We start from the raw sequence: 20873 nt of genomic DNA, 5'->3' as shown, positions 1-20873 counted from the left end.
CTACAATTTCTACACTGCTTAGAAAGTACTTTGATTAAATAGTTTAAAACAAAAATAGCAAGAAATAGTAGTTCATCACATAGCTATCAACAGCAATCAGCATAGCAGCCAAATTGAAGTCCTTGTTTGGAGTTATTCTATCTTTGGAATAGACAGTGCCAGAGACAAAGAATAAGGAAGGCTTCACAGAGGGATCTGGTTGGCCATACTTGAAAACAGGACGCTGTGTGAGATGGATCTCAATCTACTTCAACAAGGCTCTTTTTATGTTCTTAATCCATCTATCTAACGATTTCCAACATTCTCTGTGTCACACTCTTGAAACATTAGTCACACTTTTGGCATGACTAAGGGACACATTTCTGTAGATGAAAGAGTCTATGCAGACAGGGATGGACTCAGTTTTCATGAGCTTCCCTTGAGTAGATGGCAAAGAGCCTCCAATTTGGGAGACAGATCAGAGGCAGCAAAAATTGCCCCTCTTCACCTCCTCCCACCCAAAGGCACTAGGGTTTCTCAATGTTCTTGTTAACCTTACAAAGGAAGGTTAATTTTGTGTTTGTTATTCATTCACACTAGGGAAAATAAAACACTAAACTTTTTGACAAATTTAGCATGAGCAAACTCCCTTATAGTGGAGTGGTCTGACCATCACCAACAGGGATAGGACACAGAGGGCAATGTATTTTAATACTCTTCTTGGTTGAAGCATTAAAATCGAGATGTGGAAAATATGGAAACAACGAGGAGAAGCAGGATTGAGATTTGGAGATATGCTTCAAGGTCCAGGCTATGGGAAGTCCCGAAAAATTAATAATTATAATTTGGATGATAATTTAGTCTTTTTAATTTATTTTTTTATTTTAATTGGATTATAATTTGATATGATAATTGGATTTTTTTTATTGGAAAATTAATTAAAATGATTTAACAAAAAATAATAATAATACTCTTCTGGGACAACTTAACAGAGTTCCCCCCAGGAGCTCAGATAGGCTTAAGCTGAGACATAGTGACTGAGGATTTGGATCCACCTCTCCCTAGGCACATCCAGAATCCCTCCCTCCACATAACGTATATCCAATCATAATGGCAGTCATTCTAATAGTACAATAAGAACATTATATTATTAGTCAGTTCTTCACAAAAAAATGGAGAATTGGTCAGAATATAAAACTACAATCTTATCATGGAACTTTCAAAGATTTATTTTTGTCAAAGTGTATAAAACTTCAAGAATGAAAATTTCACCATCACAAGGATTCAACCATCTGTTAGCATGACCAATAGAATTTATTAAACATTGTATTTACAACTATTTACATATGCTTTAATAGGTAAATATTAAAATAGACAATGTACAATTTTTCATTGAGAGGCATTTGTAAGGGAGAAGCAGGACACTAAAAGGCTTGTTTTGAGACCACAATGTAAGAGCAGATTTATAATCTTTTAAGATTTTAAACATAATACTCTTCATAGTAAGTCATAGGCATGGGATTACAGCAGCATATCAAAAGACAAATGGCTCTAGGAAGTCAAAGTGTAATCCATTAAGCACTGCTGCAACCACACTGAAAGGGACACTCATGCAAATTCCTCTGAATGAATGGATGCTGTACAGAAGCAGTGCTTGGTGGATTGGCACCGTATGTTGCAATCATTTAGGTACCACACAGTAGGAAAAAACCTGAACTGAGCTAGCATGCAATACCACTCAGTCTCAAATCTTAACAGTTATGGTGATGGAACAAGTAGCTAAATCAAATACATGCCTTTTAAAAGAAAATTGCCTATACACTACACATAAGAAACAACAACTTTGGTCCAATAAAACATTAGACAAAACAGTTTTACAATTAAAATATCTATTTTTATACAGGGTTGAACGTTAAATACAAGATTATTTACAATTGCGCAATATGTATAAAATAAGTTATTTTTAAAAAATGAAAACAATATTACATCTTTTCCAAAAAGAAAACTGTACAGTTAACCTATAAATTATATAAGATGAATAGACCCTCACTCCCCACATTCCCACAAGTGTGTAATATTTCCCACAGCTTGATGTTTTGTTTTTTGTAGGAGTTTAAGTTTAATAAAAATCATTAAAGTGAACATAAAATAGCAAGTGCTTTTCAGCAGATTTTTTTGTAACAGCTGCCAGCGCTGTTAAAACTTCAGTGAAAGATTTTTTTTTTGTACATAAATAGCTCTGTTGGGAAGATGCTTTTTGGACCTAGGATCTAAAATAAATACCATTTGTAATAAATGGTATGCACATTTACAACATTGAATGAGATTTTGTGAAGCATTTTGATGTTATATATGGAAGATTGAAAAAGGCTGTATTCCACATTAGTGCTATATTTTTAAACGAATTACATATATATTTCACAACGTTAAGCTGTAACAGACAGCAAAGAGATGCTAGCAGTCATATAGGCGTCAATTCAAAGTCATCATTAACATCCACAAGAGGAACATAGAATTCCTGAATTTCATAAATGCTGATGGATTTATAAGTTGCAGGATCAAGTTCTTGTAGTTTAAGCTGCCATTCCAGTCTCTGAACAGCGTTTAAAGCTGCTGCTTCATGTTGTTGCCTCATCAAGAGACATGTCTATTTCAAAATAAACAGATGAATAGTCAATTATTCCAAGTACACCTTAATGTGAACCGAATACTGAATTCTCAAAGACAGGGACGGCCAATTTGACAGTCGACAGGCCAATCAAACCCCTGAGACGATTTGATCTTATACTTGTGAGCCTATTCATGTTTTGAATAGGGTTTTTATTTTTTGTAATTCTAGAGGCAATTAAATATTCCATAAAACAATGCTAGCACTTTTAATAAATCAATCCTAGAGCAATTAGATGCTAAAGCGTCAGCTCCTTTTACCTAAAGCTTTAAAATGCTGGCTATTCCTGCTTTAAGGGGGTCTTTAGAAAAAGATATTCATTCTGCACCATTTTCTTTTCTCAACTCTGTACATATGCAGTTCACTCTGAATTAGATCCAGTACTAAGCATGTGTAATTAAAAAGGCAACTTCCATGAACTGGACATCTGCTCATGAAAAGTATCCCCACCTAATTTTCAGGTATCCTCCCTTTACCCTCATCTCTCTGTGTCACAGCCCATCCCATTTAGCAGAGTCCCCTGAAAGATTTCTAGGTATTTTGGGAGAACTGCTGTGGAGAGGAGGTTGGGTGGGGAAGTCAGCTACTGCCAACCTTGTTACATGCACTTAATTCTGGGTCCAAGCCCTCTAGACATACACCATATATTCCATAGATGCCAATGGCATGATTTCAAAAGAATTCTTAAGGTGAATGGAAATGCTTCCATGTGCACTTCAGGGCTTCTCCATATTTTCTTCCCCACCCTTTTGGATGGATACACGGGATACACTAAGAATATCCTCCTGACACCTTGATATACATGAAGTCTACTCACTGAGTACTGGCTTCCTCATTCAGTGCAATATTAAGGCAGTTCCACAAATAAAATTGACACGTTTGTGATCCCTGCAAATTCCCTGAACTGAGAAACCCATGGAGGCAGGAACTCAGGTGTTGTTCTATTCCATACATGTGAGCAACTTAATGAATTAAAACATGTATTATCTATTTTCTCCTGAATTTGCTATGACACAAAGAATGTGAAGGAGACCATGTGCTAGATTGTTTATTGCAGCTTTCTACTGAAAGATCTTTTTTGGAAAAGGTCCAATAAAAGCACATACCTTTAATTTGTCGAATTTATCATCCACGTCCTGTAACCATGACATAAACTGTCGTGCATTAAATCGATCTCTAACTGATGTTTTGCTGTCATCGGTCTGGAAATCAAATGTATTAGAAATTATAGACAATGTTAATTATATAGTAATTTATTCCAATGCTAAAAATGGTAGACCCATATTTTTAAAATGTTAAGAGTGATGAAAAATAGTAGTTTGGATCCAAATGTGACCTTGTCTCCATTAGGTGCAGAATGGGGAACCTGTGGCCCACCAGATGTTGGAACTACAACTCCCACCATCTCTGACCATTGGACATACTGGCTGAGGTTGATGGGAGTTAGCTACACCTGGAGGTCCACAGGTTTGCCGTTTCTGCACTAGGCCTCTTCCAGTCAGGCTGTTTCTGACCTAGTGTGGAGAGTGAAAAAAGTGATTCTCCCATGAGCCAGATTAAATCTGTTTACACAAGACTTTACACAAACTCTTTCATTATTTTTAAAAAGTTAAAAGTGAAAAACTTTCTTCTCTGCAGACCATGCAAATTTGTCTTCAGCATCCAGTTCTTCTATATAAGAATTCTAGCCTAATGTTTCCCACTAATTTAACTAGGACTGAGATTAGCCAGTTACAGATAGGTAGCCGTGTTGGTCTGCCATAGTCAAAACAAAAAAATTCCTTCCAGTAGCACCTTAAAGACCAACTAAGTTAGTTCTTGGTATGAGCTTTCGTGTGCATGCACACTTCTTCAGATACACTGAAACAGAAGTTACCAAACCCTTCTATATAGTGAGAAGGTGGGGAGGGGTATTACTCAGAAGGGTGGTAGGAATGGGTGATTGGCAGATAGCTGTGATGAGCCTGTTGACGACTCTTAACGGCTGCAATAGGTCTTACAGGAAAAAGCAAGGGGTGAGAAGGTGAAAAATGGCTTTGTCATGTGATCATGAGATTAGCCAAATAGAGTAATTTCTCCTCAACAGATTCCTTTTTAACAAATTGGTTTTACAATGGGTACCTTCCAAATGTCCAGCAAGGAAGATAATTTTAGGAACAAGTTGCTAGAAGTTTAGACAATTCAACGAACAATTTCATATGTGAATTCTTAAAGAACTCTAGCAGTATGCTGTCTGAATCAGCAACTTTTAAAATTAGAATTAAATTTAAATACCATATTGGCCTGAATATATGCTGTACCCACATATAAGCCACACCCTTAAAATTCACGACTTATTTGCAGGTGTGGCCACCAAGCCGGTGCTGACACTCGGCGCCCCGCTCCCCAAGCCGGTGCTGGCGGTTCAGGGTGGTAATGTACACAGCGCACTCAAGAGCTGAGCGCCGGCACCGGCTTGGGGAGCTGGGTGCCCACCTACCAGCTGGTTGGTGGTGCATGCACTCCCTAGCTGAGGGGTGCGCGCTTACCTCCCAGCTTTTTGGCGGTGCATGTGCTCCGTAGCTGGATGACCTGCGCATGCTTCCCCCCCCGCCAACCAGCTGGGAGGCAGGCGTGCCACTCCCCCCTGAAAGCAGCTGGGAGGCGGTCGTGCTGCTTCCCCCCACCGCCAAGCAGCTAGGGAGTGAACACTGCTAACCAGCTGGGAGGCGGATGCTGCTCCCCCCACTCCCGCCATCAAGCAGCTAGGGAGTGCGTGTGCTTCCCAGCCACTTTCAACAGCATATGGTAAAAAGTCACGAATATAAGCCGCACTTTAACCTTTCAGGGTCTGAAAATGGGGGAAAGTGCAGCTTATATTCGGGCCAATATGGTAAAACTTGTTTTCATGTTAACTTTATTAGACTTAGTTTGAAAAAGTAACTTCAGCTATGGGTTTATTTCCAAACCAAACCTTAAAAGCAGCCTTTTAAAAAATTTACCTGGCTGTCCATAGGCACATTATACACTTCAGCATCCAGCAGTACTGTGCATGCACTGAATGGTAAAGTCTGATTAGCTAAAGTTCTTGCTGCTCGATAATGGACACGCAATACTTCTTGCTCATTGGAAACAATAAGCTTTTCCTAGTTAAACAAAAAAATAATAATCAGAGTTTTAAAACACAAAATTTCATTAAAATACTATTTGATCATTGTTTTTCCTTTTCTGAAGTACACTTTCAAGATTTTTGAAATGTAATAATTCTATTAATTCTCTCTATTAATTCATACCAATAAACATGCACATTTACAGAGATTTCATACAGAAAATACTATGAGACTTGGCTTAGAAATCTAAGTAGAACTTTCAAAACTTCCTGGTAAGAATGGCTTCTTGTATGAATTTCTTAGCACAGTGTAAACTCTCCTTTTCTTTAAAGGAATTCCCAGGTATATATAGGTCCTGATTGGAGATGCAAGTTTTTAACAACTTCTTAACAATCTACCGTATTTTTCGCACCATAGGGGGCACCGGACCATAGGGCGCACCTAGTTTTTAGATGGGGAAATCAATAAAAAAAATCTCCCCCCCCCCAGCCCCAAAGAGCAGCGTACAGGCTGTGCACAACCTCTCCCTGTCGGAGGGGTTGTGCGCGGCTATGGCACAAGCCAAGGCAGCGAGCGGGATGGATCGCGCTGGCTGTTTTGGCTTCTTTAACCCCGCGCAATCCCTCCCTGCCAGGAGAGGCTGCGTGGAGCTAAAGAAGCCATAGCCCCGTGCAGCCTCTCCCTGCCAGAGGGGTTGCATGCAGATATGGAGCAAGCCAAGGCAGCGAGCGGGATGGATCCCACTGGCTGCTTTGGCTTCCTCTTTAGCCCCGCGCAATCTCTCCCTGCCGGGAGAAGCAGCGTAGGGCTAAAGAAGCCATAGCCCCGTGCAGCCTCTCCCTGCTGGAGGGGTTGCGCGCGGCTATGGCACAAGCCTGCATTCGCTCCATAGGACGCACACACATTTCCACTCAGTTTTTGGAGGGGAAAAACTGCGTCCAATGGAGCGAAAAGTACGGTACATATTGTGCTTAAATCTTAACATGTAACAGTTTTTCTTCATTCTAATCCTTTCTCTTTAAAACAATAAAACTTTTAAAAGACTTGCCCATCTTTATACAGTCATCAGCCTACTGGGTGAAAATAAATGAATAAATAAACACTATCAGCCAAGATTTTATGGCACTTACCCTCTCAATACTGTGCTGCAAACGAAGTTTCATCCTTACAACTTCTTGTTGTCTAAACAGTTCTTTAAGTGGATCTGACAGTGAAGGAGGTGGTGTGATCTGTGAAAAAATTGTTCATGCAATATCATTTATATACAATACTGTATACATAAGCAAGAGCCATAACATAGTCAACTGGAGGAAAAAATTATGGTGCTTAAAATGTCACCGAATGCACATATTTGTATCACAAATACGGAATTAAATATATGAAGTTTACTGTGTTAACATGAAACATTGTTTGAAGCATCTTTATATATATGAAAGCAGCACATCAAGCAGATGCAAAGCAATGGACTGCATTCATATGTAACGCTAAACCATGGCATAGGACAAGTCTGTGTGAGCCTTGTCTATTTTTCCCTGGCACAGCTTGCAAGGAATTTGAAAGCTTGTTTCTGTTTCAGACTGACTTCTGAACCAGACAAACTGCAGTTAGTTTTAACAAAGCCAATTTCAAATTGTAGTTTAAGAAGCTGGCTTACTTGAGTAAACCGTAGTTCATAATAACAGTTAATCTGCAGTTTAAGGTTCAGATGTAATGTTTAAACAGAAGTGGAAGCTTCCAAACCCCTTCACCTTTTGACAGCATTATCTGTCTTCTCCAAAAACCTGGCTAACAAGTCCTCCTAGCAACTTTCTAGTTGCATAATCACTGGAGCCAAAAGGGCAATGTAAAGTTATCTTGTAAAAAATGTGGAAAGCAAACTATGCTACTCATGAGTATTTTCTTGGCCCTTTTGGCATCAGCTGGTTGCATCAAAAATACATATTTGTTTTACATTTAATAAGAAAGTAGAAAACAGCAGCATAGCTATTCTCCTTACGCAAAAACATCCCCTTTCTCATTTAGTTTATACAGAAAGTAAAATATACTATTGTTATGGGATGGGGACAGGGGGTGGCAAGGAGCATGCAGAACTATCAAGCAAAAAGTAACATGGTTGCAGCATGCTCCTACTATGCAGAATAGGAATCTGGTTCTATTAGCTTACACTGGAATGAACTGAACAGTTTAAGAGATTGCTGAGAGCATATAATTCACTCTATTAAAACTTAAATACCCAGTTACTTACAGTTGGAATGCATATCTTGCTCAAAGGGTTGCCATCTAAGAGGTATGATCCATTGAAGGTCACATATTCATCGTAATACTGAGGCGCTTGAGGAATAACACTACACAGTAATTTACGCTTTTCTTCTATTTTCTTTCTTATATGCAAATATTCAAAGTATGGATTTGCTCTCTCCGAACTGTATGGCTGGATCTCTTCTAGTTTGAGAGAGTCTACAATAGCTGCCAGAGACTGGTGAATTTTTTCTTTAGCTTGCATTAATGAGGGATTCACTTGCACAGGCTGAGGAACACGTGACAGCTTTCTTTTACGAGGATGATGCGCCTGAGCATCATCTTCCTCAGTCAGTCTTATCCTTCCTTTTATAGAGGAAGATGATTCAGAATCTCTTTCTGATATCTGAGGACAACCAGTAAGATTTTGCTTACTTTGATTAGCAAGCATATTTGCTCTGTTCCTTGTGATTCTTTGAGGAACTTCATACTGTTCTCCTTTATGGTCTTCTATTGCTTCTTCCAATTCTGACTTAACACTCGCACTGTACTTATGCACTTCATGTCCAGTTAATTGTGAATGGCTCTCCAAACAAGGTGAAAGGCACTGTTGCAAGTTTTCTTCCATTGAACTGTTTTCCATGCTGTCTATATTAAAAAGTTTTCTGTTATATTCATTAGCAATTCCTTTCAGCGCTCTGCCATTTAGATCCTGTAGATCTATTTCATTTTTATTACTTGTCATATGGGATGAATACAGGTAATCAGAATGGTCTTTTTCACCTGCAATCTGAATATCAATCATGCTGCTATCTAGCTCATCCACTTGTGATGTCTTATAAATGAGCTTACTGACTACAGAACTTGCATTAGGGTGTAAACGAGGATCATTTGCAATAAAATCCTTTTCAAAATGTTGTGAAATATCTTTAGTGAAGCTTTCAGGATACACAGTGATTAGCACATCTGACTTTTTATTGTTTGATGGAAAGAAAGTTTTTTCTATCTTCTTTTTACTGTTTGTATCTACATCTAAGATTGAATTGGTAGCTTGAATGGCACTTTGTTGGTGTTTAACAACCAGAGACTCTTGGCTGCTAATATCTGGTATAGAACGCTTTGACATATAGACTGCATCTGTGATTGGCTGAATCCGAGATGAACAAGAAGACTGGAGAGAGAAAACAGCTGCAGATTCCGGTGATGTAAAATTTGCTATGTTTTCAGCATGATGAAGAAAAGGTTCAGAATTTTTCTGTTCTTTCAAGATTTTATTTTCAGAATTGTGTAGGGCTGAGACAGTTGCTGCATCTTGCTCAAAGCCAGGAAAATTTGAACAGATGCACTCACTGCTCAATGAGTTAAATCTATCCAAAGGTACATCCCATGGTTTACTTGATGGAGTCGTATTCTGGCTGCACTGCTCCAAAGGTGTATGACTTTCTCCTGATGGGTTTGTCAGAGTAGCATTTTTAACTGCATCTGATGTAATATGCTTGTTGCTAGCAGATCTAGTTGGAGATGATGCAGAACTGGAATGCATGCTTGACATACCATTTTGGGAATCCTTCTCCAGCAAATTACAGCATAGTGATTCATGTTTAGGAGAAGGGCAACTATGACTCTGAACTGAAAGCAACGCACTGTGATTATTTTCTTCTGACACTCGGGGCTGCTTTGCATTTTCACAAACAACAGATGGCATACTACACCTTCGAACTTCTACAACCGGCCTGCACTCGTTTATAATAAGTTTAACATCCTCAACAGATGCTGATCTCACATAAGCTGGTGGAAACCTGTTTGGAAAAGGTGCTTTATTGCGCTCCGGCAACTCTGATAAACTATCAGTCTCATGATGAGCAGGTGATTTGGCACTAGGTAAAAATGGTGAATGTGAAAAAGACATTTGAGAATCAGATCCTTCAAGCATGAAGTCTGAATCATATTCAGTTATTGGTCTTGGAGGAGTCACTGTTGTATGGCAAGAATCCTCCGAACTAGCCACTGAAAGCATGGACACTGATCTGGATGTTAGCCCTGTCTTTTCACTTTCTGATCTGGGAGATCTACTTAAGCTGTTGTCCTGTAGCAGTGTCAGTTTCCCACCAGCTGCTAAATTCTTTATGTCAACAGACTGTGATCTACTACTTGTAGCATCTTTCGGCTGCTTATCCTTCACACAAGTATCTGACAACTCAGAGCTTTTTGAACGAATCAGCTCTTTAGTTTTTGATTCAGTAAGCGGATGTTTTGTTTTGTCCTTATCTTTTATTTTGTTAAGTTCTGAACAGGATCGATTCTTCAATCTTTCTTTTTCTTTCTGTTTTATTTTTTCTTTGTGCTTTCTATGCCATTGTTCAATTTCCAGATCTTTAAGACTAAGCATTCTTTCAAAGCTTGTCTGCATCAAATCATCATTCAATAATCTCTTTTCTTTAGGCCGACTGTCTTTAGGTGCTGATGCTGGTTTTGACTTAAGCTTTTCAGTTTCAGGTTTTAGCTTAAGTACGCTGTTTGGCTGTATTTTATCTTTATGTTTGTCACGCTCTTTATATCTATCTATATCTTTATCTTTTTTATCTTTCTCTCTTCCATCTGGAGTTTTCAGTAATTCATCTTTTGGTTTCTCTTTCAAGGACAAGGTTTTTTCAATGCTACATTTCTTCTCTTCTGGAACATGCTTTATAGTTGCAACTGTTGAACTATCCCGATCTCTCGGTTTTTCTTTTTTCTCAGCTTCCTTTTCTTTTTTACCCTTTTCAATTTTTGAATAGTCAGCTTCCTTTTCAGAAACCTTGGATTTTCTCTCAATTCCAGGCTTTTCTTTGCATTCTGACAAGTATCTATCACTTTTTTCTTTGTCATGCTTTTTCTCAAGTTTTTCTTTGATTTTTTCTCTGTCATCAAGCTTTTTAATAGTATTTATGCTTTTTAATTTGTCATTTTCTTTATGAGATTTTTCTGTTTGCTGAAAATATTTTTCTTTTTCTTTTGTCTTTTCTACATTTTCAATGGGGTCTGATCTTTCTTTTTCTGACTTATGTTCACATTTTATTTTTTTCTCTCTGTCTAAATGTTTTCTTTCTACTTTTTCAGTAGCAGAATTCCGCTTCTCCAGCTTTTCTCTATGTTCCTTTGTGGGTTTTTCCTGTTTCTCAAAGTCTGTTTCTTTCTCTACCAAAGATACATTAGTAGATAAATCCCTACCACCTAAACAAAATAATTCTGTTTCTTTATCAATGAACATGTCTTTTTCTTCCTTTGTATCTTTTGCTTTTTCCTCCTTGTCATTTTCTTTTTTATTTCTCTCTCTCTCCTTTTCCTCTCTAAAATTTCTATCTTTTTGAAAGTTTTTCTCTTTCACATATTTGTCTTCTTTCATCAGAACTTTTTCCAGCTTAGATTTTCTCTCAGAGGTTTGAGATTCATGGTCCAAACTTGATATATCCTCTGCTTCATCACTTTTAAAAAAGTTCTCTTTCCAAAACTCTCTATCAAACTCAATATTCCTTTGGGCCTCCTTAGAACTCTCTCGATGCTTGTTCTTTTCCTTTTCTCCATCCTGCTCCTTTTTGTGCTTATCCTTTTCTTTATGTTTCAGTTTATGCTTCTTAAGTGCTTTCCCCTCCTTATCTACTTTTTTCAAGGTACATTCAGAAATTTCAAAGGATGAGCTATTGTGTTGTTCCTCCTTAAGTTTAGGACTGGATTTTTCACCAAATTCAGAAATAAATTCTTTCTGATGTTTACTTTTGTCTTTGTGCTTGTAGGATTTGCCACTGGAGGTTTCCAGTACAAACTCAGAGTCTGTATTATGATCACACTGCACTAATTCAGATTGTGATGTTACGTCAGACCCTCCTGGAGATAAACATGTTTTAACATTTTCTTGTTTAAGTGGAGTTGACTGCTTTTCAATTAATCCACATGGGTGCTTGGGGGATCTGCCTGCAGTAATATGGAGTAAGGGCAAAGAAGAATCCTCTTTTGAGTTAAAAGATTTTCGAAAATTCTCTTCTTCTCTGCTTTTGTCTAAAGATTCTAATACAGAAGCACCCAGGTTTAGCACTCTGGAATTCTCTTTTTCAAGTTTTAATTGTTGGTTCTCTTTATTTTTGCTTTGATTTTTTAGTTTTCTTTTAACTTTTCCTTTCTGTTTATATTCACTAAAAGCATATTCTTTTTTAATCTTTGCATCAGAATTTGAAGTTTCTGTGACAGAGCACGGAGAAGAGATTATCTTTTTGTCCTGAAGAATGTCTTCATCTGAACTTTCAGAACTTGAATATAAGACTCTGGAAGGCTTCTGTTTCTTATTTTTAAATGATTTTGGAAATGTTACCTTTTCCTGTTTAAGAAATAGGTTACTCTGTTCTATTTCAGATTCATCCTCTTTTCTCAGATCTTTCCTAGGTATATGTCTGTCATCAATCATTTTCTTAACTTCATCTTCATCATCATCTTTAAACTCATATTCATCAAGAGCAGATGAAAATGATGCCTTATTGGGAATGTGCTTGCTGTCTAGAGATTCTTTCTCTGTCTCAGAATCCATAGTCCCATCTATACTGGAAGGATTTACAGACGGTGTCTCTTCAAGATCTAGAAAAGAAAATGAAAAGAGTCAACAAATATATTCATTTATTTACTATTCATGACAGTGAATATTACTTTTAAAATGACATGTATGTTACATGTGTTTTATCTCTTTTTAACCATCTTTTAAATGTTTTCTGGCATTGGATCCCACAGTTTAACTACATACTGTGTGAAGAAGTGCAAAAAAGTTCATTACAAGTAAAGGCTTTGGGGTGGGTGTTTAGGTGTTGCTGTTGTCTCTTGGGGTTTCTTGTCAAGCTGTGTAGATAGCAGTTGAAATATATACAGGAAATCACACACTTTTACAGAGTGGACAGATCACCTCTACAATAGCTCATTTTATTTGATATGTAAAATAACTCTTCCAAAGAGCAGCGATTGAAACATGCTTATTAAAAATATATATATAATTAGGCTTGTTTTATATATATATGTCTTCTATGAAACTCTATTTTTAAAACCTGGAAAACTACAAAAAACTTGCTGGTTAAATCCCAAAGGGCTTGGCAAGTTTTTAGTTTGTGTCTACCTGGCCCATGTGAAGGACATCCAAATGTTAATTGGAAGTGTGCAGGGAAGGAATAAATATGCTTTATTCAAAAACACGCCCAGCTATTGTTATGGGGGGACCATAAGAGATGAACAGTGTAATCCTGTGCGTATCTAATCAGATGTAAGCCCCATTTAGTCCAATGTGAGGATCAATCTGCAAAATGATTCATCAAAACTAAGCTGAGGACAAAGTTGTAGGAGATAATTTCACAGAACCATGTCTCTGCAAATTACTTTTCCCGTAAACCTCAGTGGGAGGTCACTGAGAGGTATAACTGTACTTATCTGCAAGGGTCCTGTTTTCTGTATATGCACACCAATATGAAAGTCTGTGTATTATCTATACACACTTATGTATAACTATAAAAGTACAATTAACAGGGGGGTTTTTCTGACCTGAACAACCATCGTCATCATCAGAAATAGGAACTTCTCTTTTCAGTAACCGCCCTAGTTCTTCTGTATCTGCTACATCAACAGGCCTTTCTCCTTGTTTATTAGCCTGAAATGGATTTCCGCCATGTCGGAGCAGCAATTTCACAATCTGAAACATTAGGTATTTAAGTTTATTAGACATTAATTAACATTAAAAACAGGCCTTGGGAGGTGATTAGATTGTAAACAGACACCTGTTTTTTTAAAGCATCTCACTCTGTAAAATGCTATATACATGGATGACATTATATACCAGTAAGTAAATCAGGGTAGGACAGCAGTGCTGAAATCCACACATAACACACTCCAGAACAGTACACTGATTTATTTTGATTGCTCTAAATCTGTGGATTGGTGCCAAAGATAAAAAAAATTAAGCAACACAGGAGATTAAACTCTTGTAACATATTTTACAAAGCAATCTTTTCCTTAAGTTCTGTTGACTGTGAGGCTATAGTATTTGGCAGAAATCAAGATATGACACTGGCATGCCAGTGCTGCTGGAAGAATACCCAAATATGCTGAATGAACAGCTCTGCCAACAAAGATATGCTGATGGAATGGCCAGAACAGGATGGGGTCGTGAACAGGACAGAGGTGGATCAAGGGTAGAGGACATTTACACCATGTTCCTTACCATCCCTGTACCTAACTATCTGCTTGGTAGCCATAGGTCACCAGGAATTCTATGGAGAAAAGTTAATGGGCTGGTGAAGAAGGGATGGACTTCAACATTCTTCCTCTGCCAGTCTGCTTTGTTTCTGCCTTTCAGTGCAGGGAAACCCATCCCTCAGCAATATCTCTTCTTTGTTAGATACTTAAAAAATAAAAACTGGCCTGCTGAGAAGCTGGTATCCTGAATTTTCATGATGGCCATAGAGATGGGAATTTCCCCATCTCTTGTGATCACCATGGAAATGCAGACTACAACTGTCGTCACAGGCTGGTAAAGAATGGCAGGCTAAATAACTTGGGCATATTTACACATTGTTCTGTAGTCCTCCAGACTGCTGCCATGTTCATGTTGATACTGGAACTTTATACCAGCCCTAGACCTGGTGCAAAAAATTGCTGTCTCACTGAGGAGTTGTGTGTGTTGTTTAAGCCACCCTTTTATCAATGACTGCCCCTGCCAATTTCACCATGGCAGAACATTGTACTTCAGAACCCAATAACTGTACACCACTGCCAATATATAACACCCACAGAGAGTGGCTACAACTGAAACAGAGTGCATGATATGGGGCAGTATCTCAGAGCTCACACATAAGTCTTCTTTAAGTAACTCTATATAAAATGTAAGTAGATCCTGCTGGATTAGGCCAATGGCCCATCTAGTCTAGCATCCTGTTCTCACAGTGGCTGGCCAGATGCCTGTGGGAAACCCTCATGCAGGATCTGAGCACAAAAGAACTCTCCCCTTCTGTGGTTCCCAGCAACTGGTATTCAGAAGTATTACTGCCTCTAGATATGAAAGCAGAGCATCATAGCATAGACAGGAGATTGGCTGGTCAAGAGGAGGAGGAGAGTAACTGTCAACAGCCTGTGTTTCTTGGTTTGGGGCACAAGAGGGCAGCATAACCCACTATGCCATAGATCACCACTACTGGAAGAAAGAGAGAACATCATACCAAACTGCTTGTCTCCAGAACACCAAAAATGAACTTTAGAGATGTGTTACCACTATGCAAACTATGCACACTGCACATTACAAGTGCTTCAGATTCCAGATACAAAACACCCAATACTCTACTCCAACAACTGGGTCTGCCAGGACAAAGCAGCCCATCCAGAAATGCAAGAGAAGGTGACAGCCATGCTATGAAGTGTAACTTATAACTGTCACCCAAGTCCTCCTCCCACTTTGTTATATGTGAATAGCATTTCTTGTCTGAATTGTTTTGCTTTAGTACCTCTTACACCTCCCTCCTCAACAGCAGGAAGCAGTGTCTTCCACACACAGAGAAAGCACTCGTCCCTCCCACATGCAGATGATGATGAAGAAGAGTTTGGATTTGATATCCTGCTTCATCACTACCCTAAGGAGTCTCAAAGCAGCTAACAATCTCCTTTCCCTTCCTCCCCCACAACAAACACTCTGTGAGGTGAGTGAGGCGGAGAGACTTCAAAGAAGTGTGACTAGCCCAAGGTCACCCAGCAGCTGCATGTGGAGGAGCAGGGAATCGAACCTGGTTCACCAGATTATGAGTCCACTGCTCTTAACCACCACGCTACAGATGAGCTCTCTGTTGAAGGCCAGGCACTCTGCCCCAAACATTGCCATTACTGGCCAAACATTCATAAGCATAACAACCCTTGCATACAGAGTTCTAGTGAAACCCCCAAAGGGCAAGTATATGCAGTCTCCCCCACTCCTGCTGAGGCATTTACGCTGGCAGAACACTCAAGTGGCATCATTTACACTTCTCTGTCACTTACAAACACCTATTATGCAACCAGGTTCAGGGTCTATGCTTTCCAGCAGCTACCCACTGCCTCTATGTCCCCACTCCCCAATTTTCTGCTGCTTGCTCCTCTACAGGTACAGGATCCACCCCACACTCTGTTCTATGGAAACCATGAAGGAGGCCCACCACCTAAGAATGCTCCCTGCTATTCCTCTACAGGGGTTGATAATCTACCAGTTCCAGGCAGGCTTCTGCATCTGGGCAAGCTTCATGATAGACAGTGATGCTACAGGTGCCCCTAACAAAAAATTAATGCCACAGGAAACACTTCAACTGCTACCATGTTGTCAAGCAGTTGCTGTCAAGCAGAGGCCCCCTTTCTCTCTGCTCACTCAGGTTCCCTTGTTTGTCAGGCACAGGGATAACTGCTGACACCAGGATGAATGAAGCACTCAGTTGGAGAAATGGAGAGCGGGGTAATGAGGGCTGCTGGGATGCTAAATGAGGAAGAGGGTAGATTGATCATATGAGTTGCAGGGGGTGTGGTGAGCTGGTTGGCTCACCCATGCAGGAGCCAGGCTCTGGGTCCATGCAGCACTCTTCCCAATTGGATTGGGTGTTCCCTACCTTTCTTATGGTCAGGATGAGTATTATCTACACTAGCCTGGCAGTGACTATCAAAGGCTTCAGACAGGGAGCATTCCCAGTTCCATCTGAAGACGCTGGACACTGAACCTGGGACATTCTGCATGCAAAACAGATGCTCTACTCTCCTTCCCTTGAACATAACCCATTTCAGCCAGTTAGGACTCCCCCTGTAGCACTGGTGCTACTGGAATCTATAAACTGGTGCTAAATTTGGGGGCAGCGAAGAGACAAATGCACCATGATGTGTCTGATTTCTGTCTGGTGCTGTACACATTGTGCTGTGATGCAAAGATATGTACTCAGGGTGTGCCCACATTATTGTGAGTTCACTGGCTCCCTCAGCACATTTCTGGCATACTGGTGGTGTTGCCAGCATAACTTGTTTGAGGGTCTTTCTAGGGTCACTGGGGCACTACATGTTTTCCCTGCTGTTTTTGAATGTTTTGAGGTCTCCCTTCTTCCTTTTGCTCCTAGGCTGAACCAGTATAGGATGCAGTGGCAGTTCCACTGGTGTGCTGGAAGTCCCCCAAGTTAGTGTCTAGAAATCCTCTGTAGATTTTGTTTAGTTAGTTTGGACCACTATATCTATATGGGGATTGCTTATTTACTGCATGAATGGTACATACTTTTCTATGTCCGCTACTTGCAGAATCATGAAGTGGAGTATCATCATCTAGTCCTTGAGTATTCACATCTGCCCCTGCTGCTATTAAGACCTTAGCAACATCATAATAGCCAGCATTGCAAGCTTCATGGAGAGGTGTCCAACCTATTACAAAAGAAGTCCAAATATGAAGGATGTATGTGTGTATAATTCAAAGATAATGCAGTTTGATTTGTTTTGCAAAGACTGATACACACTTTTAAAATTTTAATAGGAAATGATTCTTTTATTCCTGCAGGTACAACCATTTAAAATGTAGTGTTTTGCTATGTGGTTTGTTAGGTTAATTAAAATTCAAACAGCAATGTTTTCAGTTTTGTGAAATATTGGAGTTGACATGTACTAGCTCCAGTCACTGCCCAGTCACTGGCTTTTTTCTTCTCAAGTGAGCAGAATAAACTAGGAAAGTCTTGGTTTCCCTTGAAATCCCAATCAGGGATTTGGCTTTGTCACCTTCTAAGAAGCCAATCTTCAGTTGTGCCTTGTTATTTGTTTGCTGATCTTTTTTGTGAAGGTGCAACAAACCACAATTCCTTGTTTGGACATAAGGGGAAGCCAAGGATTCCAGGTTCAGTTATCCTGCTTGCACCAGGGTAAAAGCAAAGCTGAGCGATCAGGAATTGTCTGCTAACACACTGCTCATTTACAGTAAACCATAATAAGCCAGAAAGTCTGTCTTATTACATGTTAACTTAGCCACTTCCTTTGAAAGTAGAAGTGCCATTTTTAGCTATTGTGGCAAACCGACATTGACAAACCTATCTTCTGAAGTACCGGCACACTAAAAAAATAATATAGTTTACCATCATGAATCAGGAAAACTCACAAGCAAATTTGTAAAGAAGGTGTCCAGAAGCTATAGAAAAAAATCCTCAAATCTCACACTAGTGTAAACATTTCACACTTTGAAATTATACATGCTGCTCTTCAAAGGGAATATTAAAATTTGCATGCCACACCGATTACCATGTAAAGAAGCATGTGCCTGTCACTGAACATAAAACAGTAATGCCAAAACCTTCAACTCCTCAGTACAGGCTGTTTGTTCTATAGACCAATAACAAACAGCAAGTTATTCAAGAGTCATTATTTCATATATCCTAATGTAAGAGAGACCAGAGAGTCTTATATAAACTGATTACTCGTCAAACTTACCTGCAAAATCTTTTACATTCACATTTGCACCTTGACTGATTAACTCTTTAACTTGTTTAATGTCGCCTCTAATGGCTGCAGTATGTAAGGGGGTTTCCCCTCGTTCATTTCTTTTGTTAACTTTGTCTTTTTGTCGTGATGAAGAGCTTGGTGTTTTCTTTTGTGTTGGTGTTGTCTGCAGAGGATGATTTAGACTGGGATCTACAAATTAAAATTCAAGACAAAAAATACTTTAAAAATTTCTGCCATAGTGAATAAAATTTGCTTGACTGAAGTCCTCTTACAATCTCATTTTTTTTCTTGTGGGTGGCAGGCTGGGTGTGTCATGTCATCTGTTAATAATCTGTTCAAATGGTGAGGGAAAATCCATTGAAGAAAGGACTAACTGGATCCCAGCATCAGCTCCAAAAGACAGCTAGCAAACTGATTAATTTCCCAGTTAACAAAAACTCTGGACTAGGTGGTTCCCTAGGCCATGATATGTTGCAATAGCTTCATGAAACCTGGAGGTTTTGGTCTTTGATACAACACTTGCATCACAAAAGGGTCGTTCCCACCATCTCCTTATTATCTTGCAGCCGTAACAGGATCTGAAGCCATGTCAATCGGGCTATACATGTATACTGTATCCAGGGAATTATGTAATGTATGTCTACTTTCCCCTCTGCCACTGAGCCAATAAACTCCTCCTCCCACACCAAGCTATTAAGTCCTGGGAGAAAAGCTCTTATTGGTTTCCCCCCTGGGGCCAATGGCAACTTGGGGGTGGAGTTTTCACAGAGCCTGTGGCAGCGGAGGAAAATGTTAGACCCCCTTTCCCCATGGTCCTGATACAGGCCCCCCGCATCTGTATCTATACACACAGAGGAAGTGACTGCTTGGTAGTACCTGGACTGTTGTCTCTGGCAGTCATCTGCATAAGAAGGGCCATCTGCTTGCGTTCTGATAGTGGGTAACCAAACAGAATACTAACAGGTGCTGCTTTCTTATTTCCAGTTTCCTTTTTCATTTTCTTCTTCTCTGGTACTTCTTTCTCTGGAAATATCAGTAGATCTCAGTAAGAACAAAATACTGCCAATTATAGCACATTCAAGAGAAAGCACAGATATACAGACTGGAGAAGTATATCATTTTACACACTCCCTCTGAAGTTACTAAATTGCTTTCCTCTGCAAATGGAAAGAATATATTAGCAAATCTTCTCTTGAAAATATTTAGGTTACCTAAGTTGAGTCAGTGTGAGGTAGTGGCTAAGGTTGGCTTTGTGGAGGAATTGGGTTGAGCAATTAAGTTCTCTGTGTGGCACTGGACAAGCCAATGACCCAATATGCATGTTAATGCTAAGCCAAACTGGCTAAATGTGATCATGTAGGTGTATAGGTACTCACTGTAGGGAAAAAAATATCACAGCTAACAGCACACATTGACAAATCTTGGCTACAATTTGTGATTTGTCTAGAGTAGGATAAACCACAACACTAAGTTTGGACATGATACTAAGCCAAGCCTTTGTTTAGCTTCAGATAGCATGTCAGCAGTAGGACTGGGAGAGGAGGGAGCCATGACTTTTACTATGAGTATCTACACACTGTGTTTGGCTTAGTGTTACATGAGAACTGAGCCAATACTTCACAGAACTGTTGTGAGGCCACTCTAACAAACAAACTAGATATGATTTTGGCATGACCTCTATGTCAGACTTAAGTCAACACTCAACTCGTACAAGTTGGGATAGGTAAAATAAAAGGGAGAAGATCCCTTGAATGGTAAAGTCCAGTTTAAATGAGACTATGGGGATGCCGCGCCCATCTTGCTTTCAGGCGGTGTTTGTCCACAGGTAAGGCAATCTTATCTTAAGGCAACCATAGTTGGGATAAAGCAATCTAAAGTGCACATGGTGCATGGAAGTTGCAGAACTGCTTTCAAGTATGTGTTTCTTTCTTAAAATCGTTCCCCCCTAGCTTTTTCTTCAGGTAAGCCTCCAAAACTAGGAGTAACTTGATCAGGAAAGAAACAGCTGGGGAGAATTGTTTTCAGAAAAGACAGCAGTAAAGGGCTATCTCCTCCATTCCCCATGCAACAAAATAGCACTTTATAAGTATTTTACTTTACTTGTGTCAAGTCAGCCATTGTTACATATAGTTTAACCCTAAGCTCCTTAAAGGAAGTGATATAAACCTAAAATCAAACAGACTACTTTAGAAAACACCTGCAGTCTAAAACTCACCTTTATGTTCCTAATACTGAATAAGCATATACTTACAGTAACCTCAATTCACAACCACAGTAAACCATATCTTCTCTCTGCTAACATATAGGGAAAACAAACCACAATCCTTGGCTTGGTGTCATATGTGAACCAGGGACCATGGTTTGTTTCACTTCCAAACTATAATCTGTAGCAAAGTTTTCTTACTGGATTAACGATTGGGGTT

General features: G+C 39.3%; 1 protein-coding gene across 5 annotated transcripts in view; it reads right to left on the bottom strand.

The window, feature by feature from the left end:
• Positions 1–1184: 1184 nt before the first annotated feature.
• ANKRD12 (ankyrin repeat domain 12) overlaps positions 1185–20873 on the bottom strand; it is a 48367-nt gene continuing 28678 nt past the window's right edge. For all 5 annotated transcript variants that reach the window (XM_081917974.1, XM_081917970.1, XM_081917972.1 and 2 more), the window contains 9 exons: positions 19327–19473; positions 18439–18639; positions 17246–17388; positions 13525–13672; positions 7982–12579; positions 6867–6965; positions 5629–5772; positions 3754–3849; positions 1185–2626 (listed from right to left, as the gene is read on the bottom strand). In XM_081917974.1, the coding sequence (XP_081774100.1) occupies positions 2441–2626; positions 3754–3849; positions 5629–5772; positions 6867–6965; positions 7982–12579; positions 13525–13672; positions 17246–17388; positions 18439–18639; positions 19327–19473 (5762 nt within the window). In that variant the 3' untranslated portion in view covers positions 1185–2440. The remainder of the gene's footprint in view (positions 2627–3753; positions 3850–5628; positions 5773–6866; positions 6966–7981; positions 12580–13524; positions 13673–17245; positions 17389–18438; positions 18640–19326; positions 19474–20873) is intronic.

Source organism: Podarcis melisellensis (genome assembly GCF_964234715.1).
Source record: "Podarcis melisellensis genome assembly, chromosome: 7".
Taxonomy (NCBI): Eukaryota; Metazoa; Chordata; class Lepidosauria; order Squamata; family Lacertidae; genus Podarcis; species Podarcis melisellensis.
This window is presented reverse-complemented; position numbering and strand designations above follow the sequence as displayed.